Below are 19,251 nucleotides of genomic sequence, written 5' to 3'. Positions count from 1 at the left end.
GGGGAGGAGGCGGAAATTTTTTCAATAAAAAAATTAATTAATTAAAAAAAATTTAAAAAAAGATTATTTTTAGAGTCTGGAGAGATCGCTCAGTGGTTAGAAGCACTGGCTGCTCTTTCAGAGGGCCCAGGTTCAATTCCCAGCACCACATGGCAGCTGACAACGTCTGTAACTCCAGTTCTACACCATCTTCTGGCCTCGAAGGGCACCAGGCACAGAGGTGGTGCACAGATATTTGGCAAAATAGCCGCATACACAAAAAAAAATGATCATAATACTAAAAAAAATTTTAAAGATTTTATTTTTAATGATGTGTAAATATGTGTTGGGGTGCATAAGCATGTGGGGACCAGTAGAGTCCAGAAAAGGGCACTGGGCCCTGGGAGCTGGAGATGCGAGGCAGTGTGAGCAGTCAGATGTGGTGCTGGGAACTGAACCTGGGTCCTCTGGAAGAGCAGCCAGTGCTCTTAACCACTGAGCCACCACTCCAGCTTCCAAATTCAAGTTCTTATTGATCTGTCCTACAGTACTCAAGAATTCTTTTCCTATTTTCTTTGACTGATCATTTTTGCTCTGGCAGTAGGGTCTCATGTATCTCAGGCTGGCCTCCGAGACCATTAGCAGAGGACCTGAATTTCTGATGTCTGCCTCTACCTCCTGTATGCTGGGATTACAGACATGTTCCATACCTGGTTTATATGCTGGGGGAAGAGAAATAAAACCCAGGACTTTGTGTTCGAAAGGACAGCACTCTACCAACTGAGCTGCGTCCCAGCTCTCTCATTTTACTTAAGAGAAGTAATTTCTTCTAGAACAAAATGTGCCTCTGCCTTTCTCAGAGATTTCACCATGTCTCCTCAACAGCACAAGCTCCACAGTGGCCTTCGTGTTGCTGTGTGGTCTAGGGGAACCTATGCTCCTCAGCCATACAAGAGCAAGGGCAACTGCATGTGCATTGTATGGTAGGGAAAGGGAGGGAGCGACACCAGCTGGGGGAAGTGCCACAGGAAGCTTCTGCGATTTTGGAAATGAGAAAACAACAACCCAAAGCATGAAGCCTTGAGATGTCTGGTTCTTTAATCCGAAGGGCAACAGAACCAAGGCCTTAGAAATGCCTCTACCTTCTCCTTTCTCCCACTTCCTTTATCCCCCTAGGTAAGCTACAGAAACTAAAATTCTCTTTTCCCCAAGACTAGCCACAGACACTTGAACCTCATTTTCTCACACCAAGATATAAACCCCCAGAAATATTACTTAAACCCGCCCGTCTTTCTTTTAATTTTCATGTGACATGCCTGAGCTATCTTTAACTGTCAACTTGACACGGACTAGACATCTGAGAGGGGAATCTCAACAGACTGGCCAGTGGGCATGCCTTGATTGTTAACTGATACAGATGGCACTGAGGGACAAGGAGTCAGATCCTCAGCAGGAAGGCAGAAAGGACAAAGAGGCTCTAGGTGGATGAATGAGCTTCTCACTTAAACATTTAAAATGTTTTTCTCCCTCCCTAAGAGAAAGACTGGGTGGACTTATGAACCCCAGTGAGAATCTCCAGCTGTGGCAGTAGATCAGCGTCCTTCCTTTGTCTGGATTATTCACTGACATACAGTAGCACAAACCACCCAGTTCTGAGAAGGAAGCCACTCTATACCTGAACACACAAAAGTTTTTATCTCTGCCACACAAACTTAGGTCCCAGGCCCATCACCTCTGGGAAGTCTGTCTCTGTGTATTTTCCTGTGTGTGATGCCACTTTCAATAAAATCTGGTTGAGTGCTGAGACTTTACTTTTCCTGCCATTTATTCTTTAAATCATCAGAGGAAAAGAATCCTTTCCTGCAACCCTAGATGACCATGGTGGCATCAGCACCACTGACAGGGCAAGAGGTCCTGGGTAAGAAACTGGCTGGGCATGAGCATGAGCAAGCCAGGAAGCACCATTCATTCCTCCACGGTTTCTGCTTCAGCTCCTGCCTGAGCCTCTGCCTGGACTTCCCTCAAAGATGGAGCGGGACCTGCAGGCTGAGACAAACCTTTCCATCCACTGAGATGCTTTTGATCACAGTGTCTATTGGAGCAACAGTAAAATCAGAACACAGCAGCAAACACCATGTCTCTCGCTCCCGAGGAGTCCTGTCGCACACTCTGGGAAAGGCCTATTACACAAAAAACCCCAACAGATCAGCCTGGCTGACCTTCCCCACTTCAGCTTATGAAGCTTTTTGTCTAAATCCAGTTCTGAACAACTCTCCATCATCACTGAGCCTGTAGACTAGACTTCTGTGAAGAAGCTGTCTGAAAAGGCTGACTGGCTGATTAGAATTTCAGTGATGTGGAGAGTTTCAATTTTGCAGGGCAAGAGCCTAATTACAAGTTGCTTTGGGCTGTCTTTAGTCCACTCAATCGCCATTCCTTGCCCTTCACTCTGTGTTGGGCCGAATATCCTGTCACTAACAGATAAAACTAGACCTCATAAACTAACAGATGAAAACATTTTGGCGAGGCTGGCTGCTCCAACACCCCCATCCTATCGATAGGAAGCTACAAGTCTCACTGGGCCCCAAACCTGCCTATCCCCCCACAACCTCAGGGAAGCTCTGACAGGACACAGGGTGCAAATTCACAAAGAGGACCGAGAGAGAGGTCCAAGAGAAGAACCCTGAAGCACAGGCTGTAACTGCATAGAGTGGGCCAAGAGAGCGTTAACAAGAGAGCAGACCAAGAGAACGAAACGAGAGACCTCAGTGGCTCCCTGAGACACAGACATTGACAGTACAGAGCAGACCAAGGACAGTTCCCAAAGACACAGCCAGCCACTGCAAGGATTGGATCAAGAGGCAAACACACTGCCAGCACCAACTGGAGTAAGATATTCATAATAGGAACAATCCATCAAGATGAAGTCTCCATCCTGAACATCTATGCCCCAAATACAAGAGCAATCACATACGTAAAAGAAACATAAATAAAGCTTATAAGCTTTGCACATCAAACCCCACACACTAATAGTAGATTTCAACTCCCCACTCTCCACAATGGACAGGTCAACCAGAAGAAACTTAACAGAGAAATAAGAGAACTAACATATGTCATGATTCAAGTGGACTTAACAGACATCTACAGAACATTTTACCCAAACACAAAATAATACATCTTCTTCTCAGCACCTCATGGAACCTCCTCTAAAACTGACACATGCTCAGTAACAGAGAAAACTTCAACAGATACAAAAAATAGAAATAACCCCCTGTATTTTATTGGATCTCTGTGATTTAAAGTTAGAAAGCTGAATGCAGCAACACTAAATGCAGAAAGCCTACAAACCATAGAAATTGAACAGTGTTCAACTGAACCACCTCTGAGTCAAGGGAGAAATAAAGAAAGAAATTAAAGACTTCCTAGAATTCAACAAAAATGAAGGCACAACATACCCAAACCTATGGGACACTATGAAAGCAGTGCTAAGAGGAAAGTTCATAGCACTCAGTGCCCACATAAAGAAAGTGGAGAAAACTCACACTACTCACTTAACAACACATCTGAAAGTTCTAGGACAAAAAGAAGCAGACTCACTCAAGAGGAGTAGATGACAGGAAATAATCGAACTGAGGGCTGAAATTGATAAAATAGAAACAAAGAAAACACTACAAAGAATCAATGAATACAAAGAGCTGGTTCTTTGAGAAAATCAACAAGATAGACAAACCTGTATCTAAACTAATCAAAAAGCAGAGAGAGAACATTCAAATTAATAAAATCAGAAATGAAAAGTGGGACATAACAACAGACACTAAGGAAATCCATAGAATCATTAGGTCATACAACAAAAAACCTGTATTCCACAAAACTGGAAAATGTGAAAAAAATGGATAGTTTTCAGGAGAGATACCACATACCAATATTAAATCAAGACCAGGTGAACAATTTAAATAGACCCATAACCTGCAAGGAAATAGAAGCAGTCATCAAAAGCCTCCCAACCAAAAGTCTAGGACCAGATGGTTTCAGTGCAGAATTCTACCAGAACTTCAAAGAAGAGCTAATACCTATACTCCTTAAACTGTTCCACACAATAGAAACAGAAGAAACATTGCCAAACTCTTTTTACGAGGCTAAAATTACCCTGATACCCAAACTAGACAAAGACTCAAACAAGAAAAAGAATTATAGACCAATCTCACTCATGAACATAGATGCAAAAATATTCAATAAAACACTGGAAAACTGAATCCAAGAACATATGAAAAAAATCATCCACCATGATCAAGTTGGCTTCATCCCAGAGATGCAGGGATGGTTCAACATACAAAAATCTGTCAATGTAATCCACCATATAAATAAAACTCAAAGGAAAAAAAAGATATGATCATCTCATTAGATGCAGAAAAAAGCCTTCAACAAAATCCAATACCCTTTCATGATAAAGGTCTTGGAGAGATCAGTGATACAAGGAACATATCTAAACATAATAAAAGCAATAACAGTAAGCTGACGGCCAACATCAAATTAAGTGGAGAGAAACTCAAAGTGATTCCACTAAAATCAGGAACAAGACAAGGCTGTCCTTTCTCTCCATTTCTATTAAACATAGTTCTTGAAGTTCTGGCTAGAGGAACAAGATAACAAATGGAGATCAAGGGGATTGAAATTGGAAAGGAAGAATTCAAATTTTTGCTATTTTCAGATGACATGATAGTCTACATAAGTGACCCCAAAAACCCTACCAGGGAACTCCTACAGCTGATAAATACCTTCAGTAATGTGGCAGGATACAAGAACAACTCAAAACAAAATTAGTAGTCCTCCTATACACAAATTATAAAAAAGCTGAGAAAGAAATCAGAGAAACATTACACTTCACAACAGCCACAAATAACATAAAACATCTTGGGGTAACAGGAACCAAAGAAGTGAAAGACCTATTTGACAAGAACATTAAGTCTTTGAAGAAAGAAATTGAAAAATATCAGAAATTGAAAAAATCTCCCATGCTCTTGAATAGGTAGGATCAACATATTAAAAACAGCAATCTTACCAAAAGCAATCTATAAATTCAATGCAATCCCCATCAAAATGCCAACACAATTTTTCACAGACCTTGAAAAAAGAATAATCAACTTCATATGGTGATATGGGATTCTCCTCTGTACACTGTGAATACCACTGGTTAATAAAGAAGCTGCTTTGGGCCTATTGCAGTGCAGAATAAGGCAAGGCAGGAATTCCAAGCAGATAGAGGAAGGCAGAGTAGGCCAAGTCGAAGAAACACCATGTAGTTGCAGAAGGAGAAAGACACAATTCATCAGCCAGAACCCTACAGGTAGGCCAGTCTTGTGGTGATACATAGGTACATACCATGCTTTTCCCTCTTCCCTTGGGGTTTCTGCAATGCACTATTTTTTCTGACATTTTCCCTCATCATCACTTAACTATTACTTCTTTTCTTGTAAAGCAAAGTCTCATGTAGCCCACACTTGCCTGGAACTCACTTTTTTGCCAAGGATGACTTCAAACTTCAGATCCTCTTACTGTCACCTCTCTCCTGAATGCTGGGATGAAACCACCATGACTAGGTTTTGCAGTGCTGGGGATCAAACCGAGGACTTTGGAAATGATAGGCAAGCCCTCTAACCAACTGAGCATGTTATCCCCACAGCCCAATTCCCAGAACTCTAAAAAAGCTCAACTTTGGTGTATCTTATTGCAGAAAATCTCTTTGGGACAGAGGCTCTTACTACAACATTTAACACATTGGACTATGTCTGCTTTTGCTTCCAGCTACAGAACAGGGCAGGAGGAGAGGGGCTCAGGCAAGGCAACTAAATGGAAAGCTTTGGTATAGGCAGAGAGGGTCTGTGCTGAGCATGGGGACTGACAGAACACGGGACCTGGGGAAAGAGACCACAGTCACAATCAGGTGGCCACAATTCTCTTTAGGTCTGTTCATTTGGAAAATGCGAGAGCATCTCTTTATCATCCATGTATTCACCGGATGTCTGACTCAGCACCTACTATGTAATAGGTGTTCAGTGATTATCTGTACAAAGAATTAATAATTTTCTTTCTTTTTTTTTGTTTTTGTTTTTTGTTTGTTTGTTTGTTTTGTTTTCGAGACAGGGTTTCTCTGTAGCTTTGGAGCCTGTCCTAGAACTAGCTCTTGTAGACCAGGATGGCCTCCAACTCAGAGATCCGCCTGCCTCTGCCTCCTAAGTGCTGGGATTAAAAGCGTGTGCCACCAATGCCCGGCTCAAGAATTAATAAATTAATGAGGACTTAAAGATACACAAAACCAGAGAGTGTGGAGGAGGGCAAGGTCCTCATAGACGAATAGAGGCTGGCCTAAGTAGCCAGCAGAGTGTGGCTGTGAAGATCACAGTGTGAGGAGCCCATGTCACAGCGAAAGGTGGTAACTACTGACATCACCTGTCACAGAGGACGCTGTGCAGCCCGCTTTCATAAAAAGAAGAGGACAATGTGATTCTGTTCTTCTGAGTGCTCACATGAAGATTATGTTGTTTAGATGGCCCAGTATTAAGGCCTTACCAGAACAAGGCATACAGAGTGAGTACGAAGCAAGTATCTGTCACAGAAACTTAAACCCTTAGCAGCAGCGTTCCCCAAACTCAAAACAAGCAAGACAATTCTCAGAAGCAAGGAAAAGGTCAGGGGAAAAAAATTAACAGTTAAACAAGAAGCTAGAGCTAATTAGGTTGTAACTGTATATTCACAAAGATAAAGAGGAAAATACATTGTAAGGACATAAAATGACAAGAAGGCAGAAGAAAACCATGGCGATAGTCAGAGCACAGTGCACAGGGTGAGGGTAGAGGGGCTGCTAGAGCAGCTGAGAATACTCTGGACCCAGATAAACAGCTTAGGTTGTGGTGCACTTTGGGACAGCTATCGCGATGTGCCCTGCACTGTCACAGGCTTTCTGAGGGAAGGGGTCTTTCAAAGACACAATACACTGTTGCTATAGATAGCTATGTAGAAAGCTATATAAATGAACAAAAATGTGTATTTTATTAATATTTATCTACAAGAAATTAATTTTATAAGAAACATGGGAATATTCAAACTCAGGTGACCACAATTCTCTTTGGGTCTGTTCATTCTTGTATGAGATAAAGGAGCCATCTCGTTGATGTCAGGCATTCAAAGGCATTGATAACCATTTAGAATACTGTAATAGTATCCTAAAGTGATACTTAGTGAAATCTGCACTAAAAATTAAATTTGCATGTTTTCAATTTTCAACAGTTACCAAAACGACATCTAGAAAGTTATCTGACACCTAATACATTGACAGCTACAAGAGAGTAGCAGCAATAAATCATATTCATCAGTGACATCCAACCAATGAATTCTATCACCTTCACCAACTTGAAAGCAACCCAGGAAAACCATCAGCAAATGCTTCTCTTACCAAATATTCTGACTGTTTTATCTAGATAATGTGAACTCCAGCAACATCTCCTACCTGGACCAATGCCCAGGTTCAGCTACATACTCTAAACAAGTAAACAAGCTGTACTTAAAACAAAACAGCTCAAACTCAGCAACACTGAATTCAATGATTGGTTAGCAGCACCTTCCTTCCCTTTCTTAATCTCCAGGGAAACCATCAGAACCCGTCTCCACACTCTGAACAGTGAGTCAGAAAATGGTACTTAGTAACAATGCATCATCTCTGGTTCACAAACAGCAAGTATGCTACAATTTCCTGCACATGCTTGAGTATCCTAGGAGGGGTCCCCAAGGCATCACTATAACAGTTGGGATTATCAAACAGGATAAGCAATCTTGGATACAGATTTGAAAGAAACTTACACAGATGCCCTCCCCCCAACACACATACCACAAGAAGATATATTCCTACTTCCAGGTTTGAGGATGCTACTATGGTGTGACCATGATTGGATCTACTAAACCATGTGTTAAGGTATGGTCCCTCATGTAATGTTCCAGAGAGGGGGTGGACCTTTAAGAAGTAAGTGGTTATGAGTGTGGTATCCAGAGTGTTTTGGTTATTGTGGGAAGTGGCTGCTACAGAGTTATACCTCCTCTGTACTCTCCTCTCTTTGTTCACATCCCCCTGCCCTCTGCCATGCACGGGACATGAAGAGGTCCTTACCAGAAGCTGTCCAGCCTCCAGAACTGAAAGCCTCTTCTATAACTTACCCAGCCTCATGCATTCTGTTCCAGGAACAGAAACTGTGCTGAAGCAAACATTAATGTTCTGAGATTCTCATAGGAAAAGTAAATACTGACTCAAGGAGCTATACAAATGATGCCGGCAGTAGTGACACGTTAACTGATAGTGACGGAACAAGTATTTCAAAGACGATTTAAGTGTGCCTCTATAAAGAAGTAAGACTAGAGAGTAGGCTAAATACTGACACACACAGTTGTAATATGTAGAAGGAGGATTTTTTCAGAGATGTATCTTCATTACTATTTTCTCAACTATTACATCCCGACGGCAATTTCCCCTCCCTCCTCTCCTCACTCCTCCCCCACACACCCCTTCACTCTCCTCCACATCCACTCCTCCTCCCAGGGGAAAAAGCAGGCCACCCAGAAGTATCACCAAACACAGCATAACAAGTTACAACAAGACTAGGCATCTCCCTCACATCAAGGCAGGAAGAGGCAGTGCAGCAGGAGGAAAGGGTCCCAAAAATGAGACACCCCTGCTTCCACTGCTAGGAGTCCCACAAGAACACCAAGCCACACAAACACAACATCCATGCAGAGGACTGAGGTCAGACCCATACAGGCTGTTGATTGTAGGTTCAGTCTCTGTGAGTCCCTATGAGCCCTGATTAATTGATTCTGTGGACCATTAGAAGAAGGAACTTTCATCCTGCAAAATAAAACTACAGTTCCTTTGAGTAAACAGTGGGCCCAGAGAGAGCTAGAGACTGCTTTGACGAGAGACCTTGGATTCTGAATAGTTAACACACACACAAGTGATTGGAACTGGTAGGCTGGCCAGGTATGGTAGCATGTCTGCCATCCTGAACTTTGGAGACTGGAATTGGAGGGATGTGAGGAAGAGGGCAAAAGCAGAAGGGGGAAAAGGAAGGAAAAAATGGAAAAAGGAAAGAGGGGAAGAAGGGTGAGAGGGAGAGAAAGGAAACGGAAGGCAGGAATGGACCAGCACCAGGGCACACCTGAGGAGGCCCTGAAAACAGACTGTTCTGGAGGTACAAAGCAGGCCCAGGCACTGAACTGAAAATGAGAGTCTGCAATATTAAAGCTCGGATTTTCTACAAGTTCTTCTATTGGGTTCTCATGGTTTATCTGTACACTAAAGTACAATAATTATGAAAGTACAATGGATATGCATGAGAATTACTATCCCCTGCTCAACTGTGAGCCTCTTGTTCCAGATGCCAGGTGCAGGTGAATATAGTATTAGGTATTTATGTATACAAGGATATATAAGGCATCTACTTCCTTTTATTAAAAATTTTCTCCATTTACATACTTTCAGAGCAAAATGAAATTTGTTTAGATAACTATCACTTTAATGTTTCATGATAAAATCCTTCTGTTGACCTCGAAAGGAAGATGAAATCAATGGTGACTGAAATAAAATTCTTTAAAAATATGAAAAGTATCTTTTGCTTTCCATGTAGCTGTCTAAATACAAGCTGGCCACAGACTAAATACAATAATGTGGACTAGTTCTTTCAGGGCCGAAAGTGAAAGTTCTTTTCTAGACAATCTTACAAACTGGGTCCCAGGCGATTCGGTCCTCTACTGCAGTGCATCCATTCATACAGCTTTGATCACACATGGGCATGGGAACAGAGTGGCAGAACATGCAACATCCACTTGGCTTGTCCAGCCTTGACAGAGCTGAAGTGTAAACCAGGAGCAGTGGCACACAGCTAGAATCCTAACACTCAGGTGGTCAAGGAAAGAGGATTAACTCTGGGACTAGCCTGGGCTACAGAGAGAGCGCATATTAAAACATGTCTCACTACAGTAGGACGGGTGGTATTTCTTCCAGAGCCACCAGTGTTTAAGTGGCAACGCTAACAACAGTAGAGACGGGTTTTGTTTGTCTGTCAGTCGTAATAAAGTGGCAATGTTTACCACTAGAAGCAGCAACTGGACCTTTATGATTCCCTGCCTCCTGACCACTCCTGATCAAGGTAGAATCATCTCACAGTGCTGGGGATTAGCTCTTTCTGGGAATCCAGGGAACATCAACTTCCCTGAACTAAAATTTTCTCAATTTGGAAAAGATGCTGTTACTTATAGCAAGCTCTAGATACCTGACCCACTGAGACAGGAAAATAGACATTGTCCTAAGATGGAAAGTAACTTAAAACAACCGACAATGTGTATTTTCAAATACTGACTTGGAGACCAATCATAAAATTATCTATTAGACTACTAAATTACATATGCATTAATAATCACACATTTAAGTATACACAAGGTTGCTTAATATAGGCCTAAAAGTAAGATGTTACTAACTTTAAAATGAAAAAATTTCTCTAAAACAGTGAGGATTAAAAAGTAATTTCTTTTGAAATGAAGCAACTCAGGTTTCCAAAAAGAGACTGAACACTGCGAAGTAATGGATTAGTGTCTATAAAAACATAAAAAGAACTGTGATGTCTCATGTCCCTTAACCCAACACTCAGGAGGCAGGTGACTCTCTGGAACTTCAAGGCCAGTTTGATCTACACAATGAGTCTAGAACAGCCAGAACTACACAGTGAGACCGTCTTAAAAATCAAAACAAACCTAAAAGCAGCAATCCTCTTAAAGGATTAATTATCCACTAGTAAGTGATAGCAAGAAAAATCCTTTATGATTACAAAATATTCCCAGCAGTCCTCATCCCACTGAAAGTGATGTCAGTCTTCATCCACAGATAGTGTAAGTATGTACATGTCATTAGCCCTCCACAGAGCAGCAGATACAGGCCCATGCAGGGCATGCTATAGAGGGAGCTGTGCATGAAGTCACCTTGGGTATTACCTGAGTTAAAGACCTGATCCATGTAGCTACCAGAACCTCTGCTGGGCTTCTCTTTCTCTCACTTCTCAGCATAGGCAGATCACAAGCTGCATCAAACGATTTGGGGCTGACTATACGCATATCCTCAACCCGAGTTGCTCTGCTTCTCCTTCTCCCTTAACTATAGCTCTCCCCACAATCCCAGTTTTCTGCAGAAAGCTCTTCCTGACCCTCTGGGCTTAGATTAGTCCTCAAGTTCCTCCATCACTGACCTGATCCAACTGATGTTTAAGCGTCAAGCCAGATCACCAGCAGCGTGAAAACAGAGACAGGTTGATTATAACGACCTAAATGTAAAAACTTCATCTTAGGAATGTAGAAGACATAGTCAGGAACTTAGCCAACTGAGATGAGCATGCCACTTACACTAAGAAACCCTCAGAACCCAGAAAACAGCAGAAGACAATCCCCTCTAAACACAGCCAGGGGTGCTCATCTGCAGAGAAACCAGTCCTTCAGAGCTCAGTCAGGTATTACTCTAGATCGCAATTTGTGGAATTTTAGTAAAATGATTGTAATGGCTGTTGAGATGGCTCGGAGGGTAAAGGTAACTGTCACCACGTCTGACAACCTGAGATCATTTCCCAGGATCCACAGAGGAAGATCACCAACTCTCCAGTTGTAGTCTGACCTCCACTTGTGGGTCACACATGCTCACACCACCATACAAATTGGTACACATGTGAAATAATAAATTAAAGTGAAAACTATTCAAATAATATATTTGTAACAGAAGTTAGTACTGATCTAGAATCATCTAGGAGTCTGTATCAGTGAAGTGTTTACAGACTGACTTAACCCACGTGGCATACTCAGCCTAACTATAAAGAGAAGGAAGTGAGCCAAGCAGTGTTCTCTCTGCTTCCTGACAGGATACAATGTGACCCGCCACTCCATGCTCCTGCCACCTCACTGCCAAACATCTGCCCTCAAACAGAGATAGAAGAACAGCCCTCCCTCTCTCCCTCCCTCCATCCTTCCTTCCTTCGGAGGCTGCTCAGTCAGTACCTGACCACAGCAAGCAGGAAGGAACCCCCACAGGAAGGCACTCTGAGGAGTTCTCCCGTTACCTGCTCCTGCTCCTTGTCTTTGGTCTTGCTTCTGTAGCCTCTAGCGGAAGCGGCGTCCTGAGAAGGGATGGCAGAGATCTGGTGCAGTGGCATGCTCATCCCAGCCTCTGACCTGGTCTTTCTCCTTACGGAAGCGAGTCTCCACTAGCAGAGTCATTTTGGGCCATTGACTTCAAGCTGGGAAAAATGAAAAGAAACAGAACAGAGCTAGATTACCTAATTTCCAACAGTAAGACTAGCACTGTTGTAAATTTGAGTGAGTTATGCTGGCAAATACTTGTTCTTCAAAAGGGATAGAAAATGACTGGGGGAAAATCATAACATTTGTTTCTTGCAATAAAATGACAGTATCTGAGGGACGCTAGGGAATAAGGTCTGTGAATTATCACAGATTAGTCCTGTTGTCTACTTAACTTGAAAACAACGTCTCATTATATTATTTTCAAAGTTAAACTTTTGCTCACGAGCAAGTATTCCTATATATATGTGTGTATTTCCCTGAGAATCAAACCTAAGTCTAATGCATCCTGATAATAAGTAATTTTTCCTTAAAATTAATGCCCTTGGCAGAAGAACTGCAAGTCTGAAATTAACTTGAGCAACACAGTAAGATCCATTATAAGCCTGGCAGTGGTGGCTCACGCCTTTAATCCCAGCACTCGGGAGGCAAAGGCAGGCGGATCTCTGTGAGTTCGAGGCCAGCCTGGTTTACAAGAGCTAGTTCCAGGACAGGCTCCAAAGCAACACAGAGAAACCCTGTCTCGAAACACACACACACACACACACACACACACACACACACTGAGAGAGAGAGAGAGAGAGAGAGAGAGAGAGAGAGAGAAAGACAGACAGACAGAGAGAAATCCTTTATAAACAAAACAAAATTTAAAACATTAGATACACACAAAGCAAAATCACCATTGCTGTTTTTTGGAGTTGGATTATAGTTCTGTGGTAGAGTTTGCCTACACACACAAATCCCTGATTCAATCTCTAGTATGAAGCTCTAAACAAGAAAAATAAGGGGAGAAGGGAAAGAGAAGGGAAAATAATCTGTCAGTCTATCCAACTGACCTCAAATTCATATAATGGCAAGATTGCTGAAATTCAAAATATCTCTGGTTCATGCATAACCTCCTGAAAGCCTAGACTCTCCAAACCAGCTGTTGGCCAATGTTTCCTATAAAGAGTGAGATAAATATCACAGGAATTAAAGGCCAAAGCTGTTCTAGTTACTTAGCTCCACTATGAAGTGTGAAAGAAACCACTGACAATGGGTAAATAAATAGGAATGTTACTTGTTATATATAGTTCAGATATGGTTTTCCCACCAAAGGATCACCTGCTGCAGTTTGGTACCCGGTGTAACATGAGTTTGTTCCTAACACTTTGAAAAGCTATGGAGTAAGTCTTGAGGACGGGTAAGTGTTTTTGCTGAGGGATGAATTTGTCTCACAGGTAAGCTCAGGAACAGTTGTTACAAAGCTTATAGCCTCTCCTGCTTCCTCTCCCCGCCAATTTTCTTTCCTTCTCTTCCCCACTATTTCCCTTTCCAACCCTGTGATGGCATCTAGCCTGTTACAATACAGCAAGAAATGCATTTGCCAAAACAGCAGGATAGATCTGGCCCATGACTTACAGTTCAGTAAGAGTTTTTTAGGGAGGATGTAGGTCTGCAGGGACATTCCTAAGACCTGTCTTTGTGTAAAGTAACAATGTCTATATAAGCTATCTTACTGACCAGTACACTTGCTTTTTTCTGTACTCTCTCATTGCTAGTAATCAAATCATGTGCCCTTTTCTCCCCACCGCTTTCCTTGCGGCCTCCACAGAAACTGCCCTCTACAAACTACACGTTTACAGTACATGTTTACGGTTCACATGTTTCATGATGCCGTCTGAATGTTAACAGGACAAAGCCTTAAATTAAACGAATATGTCTTTAACTTGGGAGCCTTCACTTGTGAACCATGTGGCGGGCATGTGGTGGTGAGCAGGAGGGTAAACGATAGGGCCAGAGCACCCTATGGCCACATTTGAGTAACACCTGTTCCAGCCCTCTCAAAAGTCTGCTCTGGAACAACTGTGTCTGGTGCTGCTCTCAACTCCGACAGTCTCACCAACCAGGACTCACGCACGGATCCTGCACAGACAACTCATAAAGCAACAGGAAGGAAGGAGGAATGACTACAAACCAATGCTCACATGAAAATGAGCTACAAGAATATTATTTTAGAGTCTCATTTTATAATAGGCAAATAATAACTGAGAATCAAAATATAAAAAATAAAGGGGAAAGTGCTTATACATGACACACCCCCTCCTCTTCTTCAGGCTCTGAGGAAGCTGGTAGAGAAGGAACACTGTGCCCCAGAAACGTTCCCTATGTTTACATCCAAACGCAGTGTCCTGCAAGAGAGGCAACACTATTTACTGAGTTGCTTACGCATTGGAATATCACAATAGTAGTGATCAGTGTCTTCATCGCTAATGTATTAAAGTCTTCTGTCAAAGATGACGAATTCCATGTGGTTTCTTGGAATAAGTAGTCAAAATGACTGTGCCCAAAGCCCCACTACCTTTCATACCAATAGCTACCTATCTGCTTCTGATATAATCACCATTATTACATCATTGGTGCATGCCCTTGACAAGCCTAGGAAAGACTATTTATACCAAAGAGAAAGCAAGAGTCAGAATGTTTGCAGCTGGGAAGGCCCTCCCTAACAGTCACTCCAGCTATCTTCTGATACACACCCACCTCCAGGTAATGGGCCTGGACATTTACCAGAAGCAATACTTATAGTGATATTTTATTTGTTTTAATAAATAAAGCTTGCCTAAAGATCAGTAGGGCAAAGCTAAGCCACTAGAGGTCAGGCAGTGGTGGTACACACCTTTAATCCCAGGATTTGGGAGACAGAGGCAGAGGGATCTCTGTGAGTTCAAGGCCACACTGGGCTAGACGAGTTCAATACTGAAACAGATCCAGGTGGTGGTGCCTCACACCTTTACTCCCAGTACTGGGAGTTGTGTGTTTAATCCCAGCACCAGAGGGAATATAAAATGGGAGGAGAGAGGGGCTCGGTCTGTTTAGTCTGTGGTCGCCCAGCCTTGGTAGAGTTAAGACTTTTCTAGTGGCTTGGCTGCTTTGCTTTTCTGGTTTTCAGGTTGAACCCCAATATCTGTCTCTGAGTTTTTATTATTTGTACTACAAATATTATTTAAGATAAACATTCATTTATAAATGAACCAACAAGCAGACAACACCACTATGTACATGAAGGTTCATATGAAAAAAAGCATGAGACAAGAATCTATTTTATACCAATTTAATCCATCTTTAATGAAGAAGAGTTAGACTTGGCACTGTGCCTGGTCATCTAGATAAGGACTTCAATTTCACTGATATAAATCAAAGTCAGTTGAAATAAACATCTATATCTAGAGGAAATAGACTCCTAAGGTTTGAGTCAGGAAGAAATGTCAAGTTCATGATCAGGAAACTTCATATTGTTAAAATTACAACTCTCACAGACCGGGATATAGCTCAGTGGTAGAATGCCTGTAGCAAGGTAATGGGTTTGATTCCCCACCACCTCAAAGGTATGTGTGTCAGGGAGGGAGGGGTGGTTCCCTTCAAACTAATCTAAAGAATCAAAGTAATCTCTGTTTGGCACAGATTCAACAAGAAGATCCCAAAATGAAATGGGAATTCAAGAGACTCAGACCTGCAAAAGGAGGCTTACAGAGCAGAGTTCGAGGACTCATACTTCCTAGTTTTAAAACACACCCCAAAAGCCAGTAATCAAGACAGAGCTGGACATCTGTCCAGATAGGTATAAAGAACAGAAGTGAAGAGTTGAGAAATAAACTCATCTATAGTCAAATAACTTTCTATAAAATAACATGATTCTACAGGAAAAGAATACACTTTTCAATGAATGCCAGGAAAACTAGACAGCCTCATGCAAAAAATAAATCTGGATTCCTTCCTCACACTAAAACAAACAAAATATCAATAAAGTCAAAAATCAAAAAAGAATAACAAAAGAAAAACAAGATATCAACAAAATAATTTTGTATGTGTGGGTACTGATATTGCACTTAATAAAGCTTGCCTGAAGATCAGAGAGTAAAACAGCCACACTGGTCAGCCATACAGACCAGGCAGTGGTGGCACACACCTTTAAGCCCAGTAGCCACACTAGTTTGCCATAGAAGCTAGGCAATAGTTGTGTACACCTTTAATCCCCGCAATAGAGAGAAATACAAGACGGGGGGGGGGGGGGGGGGGGGGGGGGGGGGGGGGGGGGGGGGGGGGGGGGGGGGGGGGGGGGGGGGGGGGGGGGGGGGACAGCTTTCAGTTCAGTCTCATTCTGAGGATTCATGGAGACAGTATCACCATTTCAGTCTTGGGGTAGAGGTAAGAGCCAGTGGTTGGCTGATTTGCTTTTCTGATCTTCAGTTTGAACCCCAAGATCTGTCTCTGGGTTTTTATTATTGATGCTACATGTGTGTGTTTCAATATAAGTGATAAAACCATGATAAAAAGTGAAAAGTGGAGCTGACCATGTAGCTCAGTAATGTGCTTGTATAGTGCGTGCAAGGCCCCAGGTTTGACAACAACATTTACACACACACACACACACACACACACACACACACACACACACACACACATATGAAAGGGCAGGTCTAGATCCTAGAACTCAGAAGAGAGGCAGGGGATCATGAGTTCAATGTCAGCATATGCTATACACAGTGAGACCTTTTGTCTAAGAAATAAAACAAAGAGGGGAAAGGAGGAAGTCAGGAGGAACAACAACAAAACAGAAGAAAATGTTTGCTGATCATACATCAACCAAAGACCCTGTATCTAGAATACACAGATTTCTCACAATGCAATAACAAAAAGACAAGAACTCAATGAGAAATGGCTGCTTGAAATCCTCAGCTGTCAGTAAAGTGCAAACCAAAGCCATTAGGCACCATCCATGCTCCTGACTAAAGATACATGAACAAGTGTTGGTAAGGATATGGTGAAACAACCCTTCGTAGACTGGTGATGGGCATGTAATCGGCTGCTTTTTAAAAGTCTATTTCTTCTCAAGATAACAGACATGTTACTATATGACCCAGCAATTTAACTTCTAGGACACACATCTAAAGCAAATTAAAACATCTGCCCTATTCATGAACACTGCCCCTAAATTTATTATGAATATTCATACTGCATTATCCAGAACAGCATAAAGTAGAATCAAACCAAAACTATATCAACATCTAAGAAAATAAATACAGTATATATCCATTCACCTGTACCATGTTCATCAATAAAAAAGTATAAATGAACTTTGAAAAGTATTAAGTGAAAAAAGCCAGTTGCAAAGGACCACCTAATATTTGATAATATTTGAATGAACTGTCCAGAGTGGTAAATCTACACAGACAAAAAATAGGCAACTGGGTGTGAAGGTGAAAATGGTTAAATATAAGGGGGTAAGACGTAAAAGGACTTCTCTTTAGAGCACTGAATACGATCTAAAAGTGTCTATGGTGATGTCACACAGTGCATGAAAATGAACGCTTTAGAACCACATCCATTTAAGTCGGTGAGGTGTAATGCATATAAACCATCTCAATAAAGCTAGTTTTTAAAAAATGGAAATAAGTGAATTCTGAACATTTAATTTTTCCAGAGGGCCTGTAATGGACCCTGTAATGGACCCTCCCACCTCTAAGTAGACAAGGAGAAGGGTACAAACGTAGCAATCAGAAATCAGAGTTCAAGTCCCACCCCAACTGTGTGAGGTTAGGAAAATGTTTGTTATTTCCTGTCTATAAAGGATAAAAGTAACAACCTCTCATCAGTTTAACTGTCCATGTGCAGCACACAGGACTCTGCGCAGTATACTTACCAGCAGGCTTTCCCCTTTACCTGTTGGTATACTCTGTCTTTCTATCACTGGGTTATATCCCTTTGTTCTTCAGTTCAAGATTTATAAAACTGGGTCCTCCGATCCTTCTGACACCTATTTATGACCTCTAGACGGAAAAGCAAGAACAACAATACCTGGCCTACAGCATCAGTAAGAAAGCCTGATCAGGTCAATACCCAGCATAGCTTAACAATCTAACTGTCTATGCACTTTACAGACAGACAAGATAAATGCAAGATTCTGTTTATTCGAACAATGCTGTGTACAAATAAAATAACAACATGGAAGTCAGAAGACAGCAATGATAGTTCCAGCCCCCTTGACCTTCATCCATCTCTATGCGCCCTTGTCTCAAGGCACCAGATTCCAGCAGCATCCTACTGTGTTCCCTCAATTCTAAGAATCAAGAAAAAGACCTGAGAGAGACAGTGATCACCCCAGTCTAAAGCAGGGGTCCAACTATCATGCAGACAACGTTAGAACACAGTAGGTTAGAGGACAACTTGTCTCCATGACTCACATTGCCCCACAGAAAACGGGGGGCTGTACCTCTAGTTCAAGAAATGCCTCAAATGGCAACCAGCAGCACAGGAAGCAGCAGCACCGGTGAGATCACCACCCTGCTTGCTCTAGCTGCGCTAGGAGCCCTGTCAACACAGGATGTTTGCACTGACAGCAGAGGCTATGTTCAGGCAGCAGCACAGAGTATCAGTGCTCGATTGGCTGTGAAGTACACGCACTCTCACGTACCTGTGTATATGATACCAACTAACTGCAGCAGCACACTCAGCAGAGGGGCCAAGTGACCACAGAAGTCTGCTTGTTCTATATAAACTGTGCTTTTCTTCATTTACAATGTTATGATGAAATAAAACTGCCATTTTGAAAGAAATAAAACATATGTAAAGTAGAACACATTGAGGCCTAAAGGGAAGAAATATAGAATAAAACCAGTAAAATCTAATATAGAGTTTAACACGGAACCTCATTTGTGTTTGAACAATTCTTACCTTGTTCCGATAAAATAAACATTTCAAGTCAATGTATCTTTAAAAAGTAAAGCTGTCGCCTTTCAACACAGATGGCTTCCAAGAAGTGTTTTCACTTGAGGAAGCTATGGACCCAGCACAGGAAATGTCACTCTGGAACCAGGTCACCCTCCAGAGCCACTGTCATAACTGGTACACACTGCT

General features: G+C 42.0%; 1 protein-coding gene across 6 annotated transcripts in view; it reads right to left on the bottom strand.

The window, feature by feature from the left end:
• Positions 1–19,251, bottom strand: part of Marchf8 (membrane associated ring-CH-type finger 8) — a 73,801-nt gene that overhangs the window by 31,449 nt on the left and 23,101 nt on the right. For 4 of the 6 annotated variants that reach the window (XM_050148404.1, XM_050148399.1, XM_050148398.1 and 1 more), the window contains exon 2: positions 12,117–12,293. The exons of 1 other annotated variant lie outside the window; for it this stretch is intronic. In XM_050148404.1, coding sequence (XP_050004361.1) covers positions 12,117–12,215 — 99 coding nt within the window. In that variant the 5' untranslated portion in view covers positions 12,216–12,293. Of the gene's footprint in view, positions 1–11,258; positions 11,334–12,116; positions 12,294–19,251 lie in introns of those variants that run through there. One more of the 6 variants, XM_050148401.1, reaches the window with a different exon arrangement.

This window comes from Alexandromys fortis, unplaced genomic scaffold (genome assembly GCF_014885135.2).
Source record: "Alexandromys fortis isolate MF-2015 unplaced genomic scaffold, M_Fortis_MF-2015_v1.1 scaffold_59, whole genome shotgun sequence".
NCBI lineage: Eukaryota > Metazoa > Chordata > Mammalia > Rodentia > Cricetidae > Alexandromys > Alexandromys fortis.
The sequence above is the reverse complement of the archived record's forward strand: the minus strand, read 5'-3'. Positions and strand labels throughout refer to the sequence as shown.